At 41.5% G+C, this 16,507-nt stretch overlaps 1 protein-coding gene across 2 annotated transcripts in view; it reads left to right on the top strand.

Annotated features, from left to right (window-relative positions):
* CFAP44 (cilia and flagella associated protein 44) overlaps positions 1 to 16,507 on the top strand; it is a 261,809-nt gene that overhangs the window by 126,239 nt on the left and 119,063 nt on the right. For both annotated transcript variants that reach the window (XM_049876494.1, XM_049876485.1), the window contains 3 exons: positions 6,375 to 6,516; positions 9,074 to 9,229; positions 9,768 to 9,927. In XM_049876494.1, the coding sequence (XP_049732451.1) occupies positions 6,417 to 6,516; positions 9,074 to 9,229; positions 9,768 to 9,927 (416 nt within the window). In that variant the 5' untranslated portion in view covers positions 6,375 to 6,416. The remainder of the gene's footprint in view (positions 1 to 6,374; positions 6,517 to 9,073; positions 9,230 to 9,767; positions 9,928 to 16,507) is intronic.

Below are 16,507 nucleotides of genomic sequence, written 5' to 3'. Positions count from 1 at the left end.
AAATTCTATGGGGCAGTTCTACTCTGACCTATAGGGCCGCTATGAGTTGGAAGTGACTCGACGGCAATGGATTTGGTTTTTTTGGTTCTAGGTGCTTTATATAAACCCACGTTTTTAACTGTGGCTGCACAAAAGAATTACATGGGGAGCTCTTTATACTGACACTCCAGTGTTACTTCAGACCAATTCAATTAGAATGTCTAGGGAATGAGACCCTGAGAGTGATATGTTTGTAAGTTTTCCAAATGATTCCAAGTGCAGCCAGGGTAGGGACTATGGGTATAGAAGTTTCATTTAATGCTTACAGTAGCTCTTGTAAATGGCCATTCCTGTTGCCGTCGAGTCTATTCCGACTCATGGCGACTCTATAGGGCAGAGTAGAACTGCCCCATAGGGTTTCCAAGGAGTGGCTGGTGGATTTGAACTGCTGACCCTTTTGGTTAGCAGCCATAGCTGTTAACCACTGCGCCACCAGGGCTCTGTAAATGACCATAAATGCCCCCATTTTACATATGAAAGGACCAGGAACTTAAAGTTCCTTGGCAGAGCTGCAATGTGAATGGAACCCGCTTTGCTCAAAGCCCATGTTTTTCTCATCAATGACAAAGTTAAATTTTATCTAACAGACATATAGGAGCCCTGGTGGCATAGCTTCCAGCATCACAGCGACATATAAGCCACCACAGTATTGCAAACTGACAGGTTGTGGTTGGGTGTACTGTTGTTACCCAAATCAGAAGACATTATTATGATGTCACCGCCAAGAAAAAAAATAGAACGGGCCCTAGTGTGCAGTGAACAGAGGTGAGAGACATACCATCCTGTCCACTAATCATAAAGTGTGTATCATTTCTGCTCTTGGCGTACTAGTCTATCTTTGGTGACCAGGAAGTTATAATAATGCACCAGTTCATTTAATCCTCATAGCAGCCTTAGGAAGGAGCCCCGGTGGTGCAATGGTTAAGTTCCCGGCTGCTCAGTGAAAGGTTGGCAGTTCAAACCCACCAGCCACTCCACTGGAGAAAGATGTGGCAGTCTGCTTATATAAAGATTACAGCCTTGGAAACTCTGTGGGACAGTTCTACTCTGACCTATAGGATCAATATGAGTTGAAATCGACTAGCTGGCAACAGGTATACCAGCTTTAGGTGTTGTCATACACCACTCCCATGTTGCAGTTAAGGAATTAATGTAAAGTTTAGCTAGTTTTGCGGCACACTAGGATTTAAACCCGAATCTGACTTGAAGTAGAACTCTTGTTTTATTTCGCCTGCCAGCCATGCCATAGAGGAATGTTGATGAAGCATGAGTCGCTGGTGTAAAGTGAAAACCTGGGAGGAATGTGTGCTTGTAGTTGTTATATGCTGTCGGGTCAGTTCTGACTCATAGCGACCCCCGGTACAATAGAATGAAACACTGCCTGGTCCTGAGCTATCCTCACAATCGTTGCTATGCTTGAGCCCATTGTTGCAGCCACTGTATCAGTCCATCTCGTTGACAGTCTTTCTCTTTTTCACTGACCTTCTACTCTACCAAGCATGATATCCTTCTCCAGGGTCTGGTCCCTCCTGATAACATGTCCAAAGTACGTGAAGTGAAGTCTCACCATCCTTGCTTCTAAAGAGCATTCTGGCTGTACTTCTTCTATGACTGATTTGTTCCTTCTTCTGGTAGAGCGTGGTATGTACATTCAGCGTTCTTCGCCAACACCATAATTCGAAGGCATCGATTGTTCTTTGGTCTTCTTTATTCACTGTTCAACGTTCAAATGTTTATGAGGTGATTGAAAATACCACGGCTTGGGTCAGGCACACATTAGTCATTAAAGTGACGTCTTTGCTTTTTAACACTTTAAAGAGGTCCTTTGCAGCAGATTCGCCCAATGCATTGTGCCTTTTGATTTCTTGACTGCTGCTTCCACATTGATTGTTAATTGTGGATCCAAGTAAAATGAAATCCCTGACAAGTTCAGTCTTTTCTTCCTTTGTCATGATGTTACTTATTAGTCCAGTTGTGAGGATTTTTGTTTTCTTTATGTTGGGGTGCAATCCATACTGAAGGCTGTAGCCTTTGATCTTCATCAGTAAGTACTTCAAGTCCTCTTCACTTTCAACAAGCAAGGTTGTGGCATACCACAGGTTGTTACTGGGTCTTCCTCCAATCCTGATGGCACATTCTTCTTCATATAGTCCATCTTACCAGATTATTTGCTCAGCATACAGACCGAATAAGTGTGGTGAAATGATGCAACCCTGACACACACCTTTCCTGATTTTAAACCACGCAGTATCCCCTTATTCTGTTAGAATGACTGCCTCTTGATCTATGTACAGGTTCCGCATGAGCACGATTAGGTGTTCTGGAATTCCCATTCTTTGCAATGTTATCCATAATTTGTTATGTTCCACACAGTCGAATGCCTTTGCATAGTCAGTAAAACACAGGTAAACATCTTTCTGGTATTGTCTGCTTTCAGCCAGGATCCATCTGACATCAGCAATGATACCCCTGGTTCCACGTCCTCTTCTTAATCCAGCTTGAGTTTCTGGCAGTTCCCTGCCATGATATACTGCTGCAACCTCTTTTGAATGATATTCAGCAGGATTTTACTTGTGTGTGATATTAATGATATTGTTCGATAATTTACGCATTTTGTTTTATCACCTTTCTTTGGAATGGGAACAGATATTGATCTCTTCCAGTCGGTTAGGCAGGCAGCTGTTTTCCAAATTTCCTGATACAGACAAGTGAGCCCCTCTAGTGCTGCATATGTTTGTTGAAACATCTTTGTTGGTATTCCGTCAATTCCTGGAGCCTTGTTTTTCACCAATGCCTTCAGTGCAGCTTGGACTTCTTCCTTCAGTACCATCGGTTCTTGATCATGTGCTACCTCCGGAAATGATCCACCAGTTCTTTCTGGTACAGTGACTCTGTGTATTCCTTCCATCTTCTTTTGATGCTTCTGACATGGTTTAATATTTTCCCTGTAGAATCCTTCAACATTGCAACCCGAGGCTTCAATTTTTCTTCAGTTCTTTCAGCTTGAGAAATGCTGAGCGCGTTCTTCCCTTTTGGTTTTCTAACTCCAGGTCTTTGTATATTTCATCATTATGCAAAAAGAATAATTTCTTTTATTAGGATCATCACAAAGCTGATTCCTGTGTGGAGATTAAAGATGTCCCAAATGTCCAACTTTTCCAAACTGCTGTACCACTCCATCATCTCTGACATCAACCACTCCCTTTACCCTCAGCACTCTCCCTCCCGTCTTTGGGTTCCCTGATTCACTGAAACAGCTCACAACTTATGAATCGTATAAAGGAAATGGCTCACATGGTTATGGAGGCTGACAGATCCCAAATCTATGGGTCAGACACTGGCTTCTCCTGACCCACATGGCTGTAGGGGCTGCTGAACCCAAACTGGCAGTTCAGACCACAGGCTGCTGGCTCACAAGGCTGCAGAAGCTGGTGAATTGGGTCCAGTAACAGCCCGATGGTCCACAGGGTGGTGGAGGCCAGTGAATCCCAGGATTGGCAGGTCAGACAGCAGGCCTCTGGCTCAAGTCCCAAGAACTGGAGGTCAGTTAATCACAAACTAGACACAGGATCCAGATGCAGAGAGAGAGAGAGAGAGAGAACCCTGCCAGGACATACACATATATCTTAGATGCAGGCCAGAGCCCAGGGAAGGGGGTAACTTTAGTAAGGGTGGGACTTGAGTCACACCCTCCTGCAAGGCTTTGACCCAAGACACAACCTACACCAATCTTGTCTCATCAACATGTAGAGGTCAGGATCCACAATGCATAAAATGGAGAACAACCATACAATTTTGGGAATCATGGCCTAGCCAAGTTGACACATAAACCCAACCATCACAGGTTCCATATATGTTATTTGCATAGTCCCACTCAATCACTGCGTGTGAGTCACAAATACCATGGGTAAAAAAGGGCCATATTAATTCATTACGCTGCAAGTGCTTTTCTTTGTCTTCTTGAGCCGCCCTTTGAAAACTTCTGTTCAGCTCTTTTATGTCATCATTTCTTCCTTTTGCTTTAGCTATTCTACATTCAAGAGCAAGTTTCTGAGTCTCTTCTGCCATCCATTTTGGTCTTGTCTTTCTTTCCTGTCTTTTTAATGACTTTTTGATTTCTTCGTGTATGATGTCCTTCATGTCATTCCACATCCCATCTAGTCTTTAGTCATTAGTGTTCACATGTGTTAAATCTGTTCTTGAGGTAGTCTCTAAATTCAGCTGAGGTATGCTCAAGGTCATACTTTGACTCTGCTAGACCTGTTGTCATTTTCTTCAGCTTCAACTTGAACTTGCATATGAACAATTGATGGTCTGTTCTGAAGATGGCCCTGGCCTTGTTCTGACTGATGATATTGAGCTTTTCCAGCCTCTCTTTCCACAGATGTCAATTTGATTCCTGTGTATTCCGTCTGGTGAGGTCCACATGTATAGTAGCCATTTATGTTGGTGAAAAAAGGTATTTGCAAGGAATAAGTTGTTGGTCTTGGAAAATTCTGTCATGCGATCTCCAGCATCATTCCTATCACCAAGGCCATATCTTCCAACTACATTCCTTCTCTTTGTTTCCATCCTTCATATTCTAATCACCAGTAATTATCAATGCCTCTTGATTGCATGTTCGATAAATTTCAGACTGCAGAAATTGGTAAAAATCTTCAGTTTCTTCATCTTTGGCCTTATTGGTTGGTACATAAATTTGAATAATGGTCTTATTAACTGGTCTTGCTTGTAGGCCTATGGATCTTATCCTATCACTGACAGTGTTGTCCTTCAGGATGGATCTTAAAATGTTCTTTTTGATGATGAATATGATGCCATCCCTCTTCAATTTGTCATTCCCGGCATAGTAGGCCGTACGATTGACCAACACAAATGGCCAGTACCAGTCCATTTCAGCTCACTAATTTTTTTTTAATGCCTAGAATATCAATGTGTATGCGTTCCATTTCATTTTGACAATTGCCAATTTTCCTAGATTCATACTTTATACATTCCATGTTCCTGTTATTAATAGATGTTTGCAGCTGCTTCTTCTCATTTTGAGTCACGCCACCTCAGCAAATGAAGGTCTTGAAACCTTGACTCCATCCATGACCTTAAGGTTGACTCTACATTGAGGAAGCAGCCCTTCCCCAGTTGTATTTTGAATGTCTTCCAACCTGAGGGGCTCATCTTCTGGCACTATATCAGACAATGTTTTGCTGCTATCCATAAGATTTTCACTGACTAATTTTTTCAGAAAAGACTGTCAGGCCTTTCTCCCTAGTCTGTCTTAGTCTAGAAGTTCAGCTGAATCCTGTCCACCATGGGTGACCCTGTTGGTATTTGAAATACTGGTGGCATAGCTTCCAGCATTACAGCAACCCGCAAGCCAACTCTGTGCGACACGCTGACAGACGCATGGGGAATTTATGGTAGATGAAATACTTTTTTTATTTGTTTTCAGATACACAAAAGCTGCCATATAGAGAGGGCAGGAAGAACCTATTACGTTGCAGCTCTCCTAAAGTCCTCTAGTGGCTCTCAGTTGCCGTAGAAATAGGCCTAAACTTCTCAACAAAGCTTGGAGATAATCACATGATCTGCTATTTGCCTTCTCTTCAAAATCCATATCACTCTTGCACTCTAGCAAGAGGCTGCATTCAGCCCTTTAGAGGCACAGCCCTCTCTCTGATGTTCCCTCTGCCAAAATACTCTTTCCCATTCTCTGGCTGGCCAGCCATCACCCATGTCTCAGTGTACTTCTTCTCCAAGCCCCAGACATGGTTACATCTTCTTGCTATCCTTGCCACAGCATCCTCTTCTTCCCTTTTTGTAGCACTCATTACATTTTCATTGCTTGTTTAATGCCTGTCTTTTCCTGCTAAACAAACTCCCAGAAAGTTAGGGACCAGATGTCTCTTTTTAGTATTGTAACCTAGCGCGTAATACAAGACTACTACATAGTAGCTGTGCTCAACAAGTATTTTTTTATTGAAGTTGATCAGTAACACCAGGGCGATTTGATAATAGGAGGAGGGAAAGGGAAGATGAGTCAAAGGAAGGAGGCAGAAGGTTAATTTTAGTAGAGCATTTAGGGCAAAGGTAGATGTGGGTAGTGTGTTTCACCATGGACCTCTTGAGAACCAGGGAATACCAACATGGTAAGTTTGCCTGAAGGAAGGAAATCTGTTTTGCCGAGGCCCTTGATGGTGGCAGCACCCTTTTGCTGGTGAGGTCCTCTTGGGTCCTGGGAAAACACTGGGTATCAGCATACATGGTGCTCGGTGCTGGGGCGGGGGCGTGGGAGTTTGTTAGGAATGGAATCTGTTGAAGAGTTTTTTTTTTTACAGGATTATCCCTTTGTCTGTCTCAATTTGGCCCTTACAGAGGCCATGAAGGACCCAGAAGATCAGGATACAGATGAGACAAAATCAGATAAATCAAGGAGTGAAAGAAAAACATCTCAGAGGTCTTCTAGATCTGAATCAAGACGTAAGCAAAGTTAAAACAGACACTCGTGTTTATTATTATTATTTAAATTTAAGTAAAGTAAATTTCAAAGAGTGCATATCTAAGTTTACAGAACCTAAGTAATGTACTTGTTTAATTCCTTACTATAGCTCCTTAAGAGCAGAGCCTGTGTTTTTTTCAGGGTTTTATCCCCAGCTCCTGGCACATAGAAGTTACTATCATCTTCATGTTGATAATGACCTATCAGCACATCTGTCCACCAAGCCTTCAATGGACGTTTCTAATACAGCGTCATAGAAAGAAAGCTGGACTTCGGTTTTGAGTCCTGAATTTATCACCTGAAGATGCCTGGTCTTGGATAAATTAACTCACCTTTCTGAGCCTCAGTTTTTTCCCCCATTAAAATGATGATTGTGAGTTGTTTGGGGTTTAAAATGGAAAATGTTATGTGGAAAGGATTTCACAGACAGCAAGTAGAAGGAAAAGTAAGGAATTTGGTCATTAGGATTTGTAAAGAATGGCTGGCTCTTTCAGACTGGGCATCATGGTGTTAGGTATTGTAGTGGGATCCTGACTTTTCAGGTTCTAATCCAAAATATAATTTCAGAAATTTAATTTTGACTGGAGGAGGTGAGGTCCTGGGAAAATCTGTTTATTAACAAAATTTACATTAAATCCTTTCAATCTAAGACATGTTTCATGCATCAAAATTTCCCCATATCATATTTTAAGCCTTTATCTTCTCTTGTTTGGACTCTTGCAGCAAGGATTTCCACTCAGCCTTTCTGTCTGGCTCTTCCTCCATGATGCGACTAGGATTACTTTCCCAAAAAATGAAATCACATCACTCTCCTACTCAAAAACTTTAGTGTGCCCCTCCCTTGTTTTCAGCTTTTCACCCTTCCCCACTTCCTACATTTCCGTCACAGGATTGTCTTTCCAGTCTCTTTTCCTTGGCACTATTCTCCTGGCTATGACTCTCAACTTTCCATAGGTGTATTTAATGATAATGACCCTTTGTCTAGCACTGCCTTGGCACCTCCCTTTCTTATGTTAAACCCCCTTAGGGACAGGCCTTGCCCCCTGCTCAGCTCATAAATTAGTCCATACACGATGGGTCTGAGGATCCCATGACGTGAAATAATTTGCTTGCATCCTGAACTCCCTCCACCTTGCCCATGTGGTACTGAAAGAAGGGCTCTGTCCTGTTTAGCTGTATACACGATAGCTCCTTCTGAGTTTGTGTATATGTTTCTCATTCTCAATGCTGGCTTTAGATTATTTCCAAGAATGGAAAGGCAAATGCTGACTTCTTCCTCAGACCATGAACCTTCCACCAGTTAACTTTTGAGTTATAAAAATCCCCAGTAATTGTCTAATTGCCTAGATTTGCCATTTTGCCATCTTCAATTAATGTGTCTGCTTCTTGCCTTATTAGTTTTTCTCTGAAGTCGTATTTTTTTAATCAGTGGCAAAACCCTTCTTCCAGGCTCAGAATACCCATTGTTTTTTGTTATCCACTCTCTATCTGTATTCACTCCCAGTCCCATTATCTGTGACCGCCTCATCTCAGCTCTTTGCACTAAGGCCCAGCGGTCTCATGTACTGGCAGCCTCAGCTGCTTTTCCAGGGGGAGGTCAGCAGATAGAGTGTTAAGCCACTGACAGCCTAATCTTGCGATGTGGAAATAGTGTTTGGTTGCCACAGTCCCACGGAGGAACTAAGGTGTCTGTTAAATGTGTGATTGGAGAGTAGTTCCCCAGGACCCTTCTTTAGGAAAACCAAGTTGCATACTTGGCCTATTTAAGTATCCAGCATTATTTTTCCTTTCCATCCAAACACAGGAATCCTACAGAACCCTCTCTTGTCACCCAGCCAACTGGCTTGGCCAATCTTTCCTGCCTCATTCATATTAGTCTTTGGCCTTGTTCGTAATCATTTAGTCTCATTTAAGATAGATCATCTAGTTGGTGCCACTCTGCTTTGGTACAATTGTAATTTCTTCCTTCCTCTTCTGAAAGTTCACCTAGTCTTGTCGTTGACCTGCTTGACATTGTATATTTTAATAATCCCAGTGTTTGGACTTGATCTGAATGTTGCCTTATACTTGGGGCCATTCTGTTTCCGTTCCAATTCTCTTTCTCTCCTAGCTTGTCCTAAAGCCAATATTCTAACTTATGCCTGGGATATTACTTCAGAGATAATTGTATTGAGAAAAGGATGTTCTTAATTGTTATTTGTCTTTAACGTAATAGATCCTCTGTAAATGTTGGCAAAATTGAATTGAACTGGAGTAATGATAGCAGGATCCTAGCTTGTTTTTTCTCCATGATCTACTCTCTTGTAAGTACGCAGTGATAAGAAGTAGACGGAGATGAGGTGAAGATGGAGATGAACTCATGGGAAAGGCTGCCTTTTTTTTTAAGTTACAAGACTGAGCAAATAAAATGATTCTTCTAGGAATTTTGGGGTATTAAAACCCATTAAATTTAGAGGAAGTTTGAAGCACTAGCTACTTTGGGAATAACAAACTGCTTTATTTGAAATCTAGAAATTCCTAGCATTATTTTTTTAATAGCCGCAACAAGAGATGATTTCATATTTTCACAAGATACCACAGACGATACGTTTACAGAAGGGGAAGAATCCTACTCAGAGGACGAAGACTTAGATGTAGAGCATTTGGAAGGAAGTTCAAGTTCATTTCAGGATGATCATTTGGAAAGCACTGGAGGTAAATGTTATTGGTTTCCTATGAGTGGTTGTCACAGTTTTAAAGACAAATTGCCCAGTTCTACTTGTGAACAATTGTAAGTTCCTAGAAAGAAGAATTTACAGGGTATGGATATGTATGGGGGGTGGGGGGTGATAAAAGCATTGCACACATTCGGATGGGGTGGCTTAGCAGCCCCGGAGTCGTGAATTCCATTTCTGACGGTCACAGACAGAACTCTGCGACGTGGTCTTCTGGAGAGTGAATGGTATTGGGATTGTTCTACCCCAGATCAGTGAGAGTAACTCTCGCTTGGAATTGATTGAGAGTCACTCTTTCAGATTCTGTCAAAACCCCAACCGGAGTTCAGCATTCAGTCCTGACACACAGAGGCATGTTGACCCTTCCTCCCACGCTCATTGGTGGGTGACATCCTATATCCGGGCTATTAGTAGTACTTACCGCTAGAGTATTTCCAACTATGTATGTTCCTCCTGTCTTTGGAAAATTTTAGAATTCACCAGACACTCTTCTTAGTAAAAATATTTTAATTTTTTAGAATCTCTGCATGTGGAAACCCCTGTCCCACCTGCAGAAGAGGCAGAGGAGAAAGTTAAGAAGAAAATATCAGATAGTTTCTTCTACGACTATAATGAGCTCGCATCAAGGCCTTTTGTGACTCTGGATTCGAACATACCACTTCATCTTCTCACGCTTGTGTATCCATCCCAGCTACATATGTGTAATTTGGTGATTTCAGCTTCATAGGTCAGGGGTTGGCAAACTACAGCCCATGGACCAAATCTGGCCCCCTACCTGTTTTTGTAAAGAAAGCTTTATTGGAACACAGGCACACTCATTTGTTTACATTTTGTCTGTGGCTGCCATCACACAACAGGGGCAGAGTTAAGTAGTTATAACAGAGCCCATCAGACCCACAAAGCCTGAAATATTTACGATCTTTACAGAAGAAGTTTGCCAACCCCTGTCTTAGGTAATTCTAAGAACTTTAGCGCTTAGAGAATTTGACGTAGAGACGCATGATCTGGTTTTAAACTGAGCTTTTGTTTGACACCAAACAACCACAAAGAGAAATGTCCTTTGCATTGCCCTAGTGGGAAAGACAGCAGCCCAGGAGACATGAAGTGAAGGAGACCAGAAGGCCCTCTTATTCCCACTTACTTCCTCTACCCGCCTGCATGCTTTGCCAAAGCCTGTCAAGTTAAAAGCACCCATGTCCCTTTGTGACACACTGCCATTGTCAGGCATTAGTGCTCGGACGTTAATTTATTATCAGATGAATATTCCAAGAAGACAAGAGAAAATAGAGGCTGGGATCCAGTCTGGAGAATAAGAGCCTTGAATAAACATGAGGGCGGATGTGATCGACAGGGGGTCTGTGTTTGCCAACACTCTGTGATGTTAGCTTGCAAGGCGGGCAGCTAGAAGATCATCTCTGTTAAGCTCCCTAGCTGGCCCACTGGCTTCTCATCCAAGTGTGCTCACAGAGAGAGAGAGAGAGAGAGAGACTCACTTTACTTTCTATGTGAAAACAGAACATGTTAATACAGGAGCAAAGTATTTGTTATAATTTATTGTACTTAGCATGGTTATAATATCAGGACTATTGTATTTAGATCGTGTATGTACGAGAAAGTGCGAAGACATAAAAATATTTAGGTACGACTCAGTACCTTTCTTAGTGACTTTTACTGTTACAAGTATTTTTTCTCAGATTCAATCCCAGGTGTGACTAAAACTAACTCTCACTGGATTTTATAACCTGGAGTTTTTTTCTTTTAGTGCTTTTTTTTTCCCCCTATGTTTTTGGACAAGTTTCTGTGACAAAAGTTGTGCTGTTGTCTTTCTTCTAACCTATTTTTTTTTCAAATGGGGTAGCGGTGCTGTATATGAGTCACCTGGATGCTTTACCTGAAATCCGCATGCTCTGATGCCTTACTGAACCTACTGTTATTTCTGCAGAGAGGGGCTTGGGCATACGTACTCTGACAAAGTTGCGCAGGTGGTTTTGACTGTGTCTCCTTCCCCTACCCGCTAGTACTGGAGCCTTACTGCTCCGGGATCTGACAGTCTTGGGATTAGAGAGACAGGCTCAGATTCTAAGCACGGAAGTCAGAATTGACTTCAACTTTGGACCTGACACATGAATTCTCTCTTCTTATGCTGGATGAGTGGCTGTATTCTATAGCCTTGCCTTGAACACTTTTAATACCGGGGATTCACAAAGGAGCTTATCCCATTTTTGGACAGTTTAAATTATTAGACAACTCTTCTAGGCCTGGAATTAAAATCTGCCTGTCTGGAACTTCCCACACTGGATTTGTTCTAATCTCTGAAGATGTAGCAATATAATTTCTATTTCTCGTGAGACGTTCCAGGTGTAGAAGTCAGTGTCACAAGTCCCCTAAGTCCTCTTCTCCAGGTAAACACCCTTGGTTATTTCTGCTGGTCTCACATGTCATGATTTTGCAGGCCTCTGTCAGGTCACTGTCCGCAGGGCGTGCTCCACCTTGTTGGAGTTTGTTATTTCTGCTGGTCTCACATGTCATGATTTTGCAGGCTTCTATCAGGTCACTGTCCGCAGGGCGTGCTCCAGCTTGTTGGAGTTCATCTCCGGTGTGGTACCTGGCACTGAGCACAGTGTTGTAGGAGCAGGCCGACCAGCAGTCTGTTAAACGTTTATAGTGAGTCCAACCACATTGGCGGGAAAGGTCTCTGGGTAATGCATACAGTCTGTGCGTGACACCTAAACTAGAGGTCAGCGGTTCTAACACACCCAGCAGCACTGCTGAAGAAAGGCCTGGTGATAATCTTGGTAAAGATTACCACCAAGAAAACCCTGTGGAACAGTTTCACTCTGTAACACTTGGGGTCGCCATAAATAAGTATCAACTTGATGGCAGTGGGTCAATTAGGAAGAAGACATTAAGGTGCCTTTCCAGCACCTGTGTAGTTCCCAGAGCAGAAGGCCAGGGCCTGGCATCTTTTCCTTCAGTGGGCAGAAGTCAAATGAGAGGCTCATCCCTGTTATCTTCTCCTCCCGTACCAATTCACAAAAACCTCCAGGTCTTGACTTGTTTCTCTGTTTGTGAAATGGGCCTTCAGATACCCTTTGGATCAACAGCTTTTAAGATAGAAGAACGATGGATCCTTTGTTAATTATATTGAGTATATTCATTTTTAAAAATTGCCTCTTCTGAATCAGTCTATTTTGGCAAAACAAAAAACAAAAAACTGCCACTTATAAAATATCACTTAAAACGGAGCATAACTGATAAAAGACATTCAACAGAATTTAACACAGTGTTTAAACACATCTTTGAGGTGGAGGCCATAGATGGCTAGGAAGGCCCCAGGTCTCTGGAAGGAAGTTAAGAAGAGCAAGACAGAAGAGAGGAAGAAATAGGATGGACAGGAGTGGGAGGTCCACTAAAGCACACATCTTAACATTTTCAGACCTCAGCTTAGGGACCACCACTGTCCGCTGGGGCTAAGACTGAAGGATCAGAATCTAGTTATATACTGGTTAATTAATTCAGCAAATGTTTACTGAGTGCCTAGTTAGCCTTAGAGACTTGCTGGGCACTCTGGGAAATAGATGGGAGCAAGAAGCAGTCTCTGCCCTCAGGTGGACTGTGATTTAGAGGAGGGGAGTCTAGAAAGTTACCATCTCACCCATTCTGTTTGAAAGGGCTTTAAAACAGAGCACCAACATGGAAGAGGGAGGTTTTCTCCCCACCGAAATTAGAAAGGATAAGATAAATGATAATGTCTCTGATTGACAGTTTTCATCCAGGGTTAGTGAAGAGATGGTAACCCACTTCTATTCTGCTCATCGTTACAGACATGCATCTTCCAAGTATTATACTGTCACCCGGAAAAAGAGAAAGAAGGAGAGAAGAAAAAAGGGAAGGAGAGCAGTGGTTGGGGGAAAGAGAAAGAGCCATGCCACGCTCTTTAAAGATGAGGAGCTGTACATCCAATTTTTTATTTGTCCTGTGGGTATGGGGACCCCAGATGTTCTCCATGAAGCCCACAGAAACCAAAACCCATTGCCGTTGAGTTTATTCTACATCAGAGCGACCCTATAGCTTCATCTGAATCTTTGGATCAAACATTGATTCAGAGATTCTCTCTCTCTCAGTGTAACTATTAAGTAACGAGAGGGTTATAGTTGGTTATGTATAACAAAAACAGCAACCAGTTGACATTGAGTTGACTCCAGCTCATGGTGACCCTCTATGTGTCAGAATAGAATTGTGCTCCATAAAGTTTTCAGAAGTAGATCGACAGGCCTCTGGGTGGACTCGAACCTCCAACGTTTTGGTTAGCATTCAAGTGCATTATTTATATATAGTTGGTTATAATTTGTATGTACTTTGCAATTGAAAATTGCATTAATTAAAATTTTCTCTTCATTTTTCCATTCTACATATTTTTATTAAAAGTTCCACGTGATTACTTTCTCTGAAAATTTTTATTTACTTACAAGTAAGTGGAATACTCTAAAATTAGAATTCGTTTTTTGAACAGGGGCTCAAGAAATAAAAATTTCTCCCATGTTTTTCAACTTTTGGAACCCAACAACGAATTCTTGTGTAATAAGCATTATCTACTTATGATCCCCTACTATGTAATATATTTTGCAAACTATAATTTTTTTTGTAAGTTGACCTCATTTAGTTTACTTATTGCATTTATTTATTGAATTATATTAATATTGAACTTAAAAGTGATAATGTATATTTAAAAGATGTTTTGTAACTCAGATTTTTCACTTCTGTTTTGAATTAGTGAAGTTTTATTCTAGCATAAATGGACTCACATATACACATTTACCTATAACGCCCATACATACACAAATGAGCTTGGACACCCGTTGTTGCTGCCACTGTGTCAATCCATCTTGTTGCGGGTCATCCTCTTTTTTGCTGACCTTCCACTTTACCAAACATGATGCCCTTCTCCAGGGACTGGTTGCTCCTGATAACATGTCCAAAATACGTGAGATGAAGTCTTGCTATCCTTGCTTCTAAGGAGCATTCTGGCTGTCCTTCTTCCAAAAGAGATTTGTTCCTTCTTCTGACAGACTATAGTATATTCAATATTTTTCGAAAACATCATAATTCAAAGGTGTCAGTTCTTCTTTGGTCTTCCTTATTCATGTCCAGCTTTCGCATGCACATGAGGCAATTGAAAACACCATTGCTTGGGCTAGGCGCACCTTAGTCCTCGAAGTGACATCCTTGCTTTTCAACATGTTAAAGAGGTCTTTTGCAGCAGATTTGCCCAATGCAATGCATCTTTTGATTTGACTGCTACTTCCATGGGTGTTGATTGTGGATCCAAGTAAAATGAAATCCTTGACAACTTCAATCTTTTCTGTTTATCACGATGTTGTGAGGATTTTTGTTTTCTTTACGTTGAGGTGTAATCCATACTGAAGGCTGTGGTCTTTGATCTTCATTAGTAAGTGCTTGAAGTCCTCTTCACTTTTAGCAAGCAAGGTTGTGTCATCTGCACAACGCAGGTTGATAACACATCTTCCTCCAATCCTGATGCCCTGTTCTTCTTCAATGTAGTCCAGCTTCTCAGATTATTTGCTCAGTGTACAGATTGAGTAAGTGTGGTGAAAGGATAAAACCCTGACACACACCTTTCCTGACTTTAAACCACTCAGTATTCCCTTGTTCTGTTCAAACCACTGCCTCTTGGTCTACGTACAGGTTCCTCATGAGCACAATTAAATGTTCTGGAATTCCCATTCTTGACAATGTTATCCATAATTTGTTATGATCCACACAAGCTAATGCCTTTGCATAGTCAATAAAACACAGGTAAACGTCTTTCTGGTATTCTCTGCTTTCAGCCAGCGTCCATCTGACATCAGCAATGATATCCCTGGTTCCACGTCCTCTTGTGAACTCGGCTTGAACTTCTGCCAGTTCCATCGATGTACTGCTGCAACCGTTTTTGAATGATCTTCAGTAAAATTTTACTTGGATGTGATATTAGTGATACTGTTAGATAATTTTCACATTCCTTATTCTTTGGAATGGTTGGCCTGGAAGCTGTCTTCCAAATTTTTTGACATAGACACATGAGCACCTCCAGTGCTCCATTCATTTGTTGAAACATCTCAGTTGGTATTCTGTCAGTTCCTGGAGACTTGTTTTTCGCCAATGCCTTCAGTGCAGCTTGGACTTCTTCCTTCAGTACCATTGGTTGCTGATCAAATGCTAACTCCTGAAATAGTTGAATGTTGACCAGTTCTTTTTGGCACAGTGACTCTGTGTATTCCTTCCCTCGTCTTTCGATACTCCTGTGTCATTCAGTTATTTTCCCCGTAGAATATTGCAATCTGGGGCTTGAATTTTTTCTTCAGTTTTTTCAGCTTGAGAAATGCCAAGTGTGTCGTTCCCTTTTGGTTTTTTAACTCTGGGTGTTTGCACATTTCATTATGATACTTTGTTTTCTCAAGCTACCCTTCGAAATCTTCAACGTTTTTACTTCATCAGTTCTTCCATTTGCTTACTTTACATTCAAGAACAAGTTTCAGAGTCTCTTCTGACATCCATTTTGGTGTTTTATTTCTTTCCTATCTTTTTAATGACTTTTTTCCTTTTTTTCATGTATGATGTCCTTGAAGTCATTCTACAACTCATCTGCTCTTCAGTCATTAGTGTTCAGTGTGTTAAATCTGTTCTTAAGATGGTCTCTAAATTCAGATGGGATATACTCAGTGTTGTATTTTGGCTCTCATGGCCTTCTTCTAATTTTCTTCAGTTTCAACTTGAACTTGCAGGTGAGCAATTGATGGCCTGTTCCACAGTTGGACCCTGGCCTTGTTCTGACTGATGTTATTGAGCTTTTCCATCGTCTCTTTCCACAGGTGTAGTGGACTTGATTCCTGTGTATTCCGTCTGGGAAGGTCTGCATGTATAGTTGCTGTTTAAAAGGTATTTGCAACGAAGTTGTTGGTCTTGCCAAACTCTATCATGCAATCTTCAGCATTGCTTCTATCACCAAGGCCATATTTCCAACTATTAATTCTTTTTCCTTGTTTCCAGCTTTTACAGTCCAATCACCAGTAATTATCAGTGCATCTTGAATGCGTGCTTCATATATTTTAGACTGCAGAAACTGGTGAAAGTTTTCAGTTTCCTCATGTTCAGCATTAGTGGTTGATTCGTAACTTTGAATAATAGTCATGTTAACTGGTCTTCCTTGTAGACATATGGGTATTATCCTATCACTGACAGCATTGTATTTCAGGAT

Source organism: Elephas maximus, chromosome 1 (assembly GCF_024166365.1).
Source record: "Elephas maximus indicus isolate mEleMax1 chromosome 1, mEleMax1 primary haplotype, whole genome shotgun sequence".
Lineage (NCBI taxonomy): Eukaryota > Metazoa > Chordata > Mammalia > Proboscidea > Elephantidae > Elephas > Elephas maximus.
The sequence above is the reverse complement of the archived record's forward strand: the minus strand, read 5'-3'. Positions and strand labels throughout refer to the sequence as shown.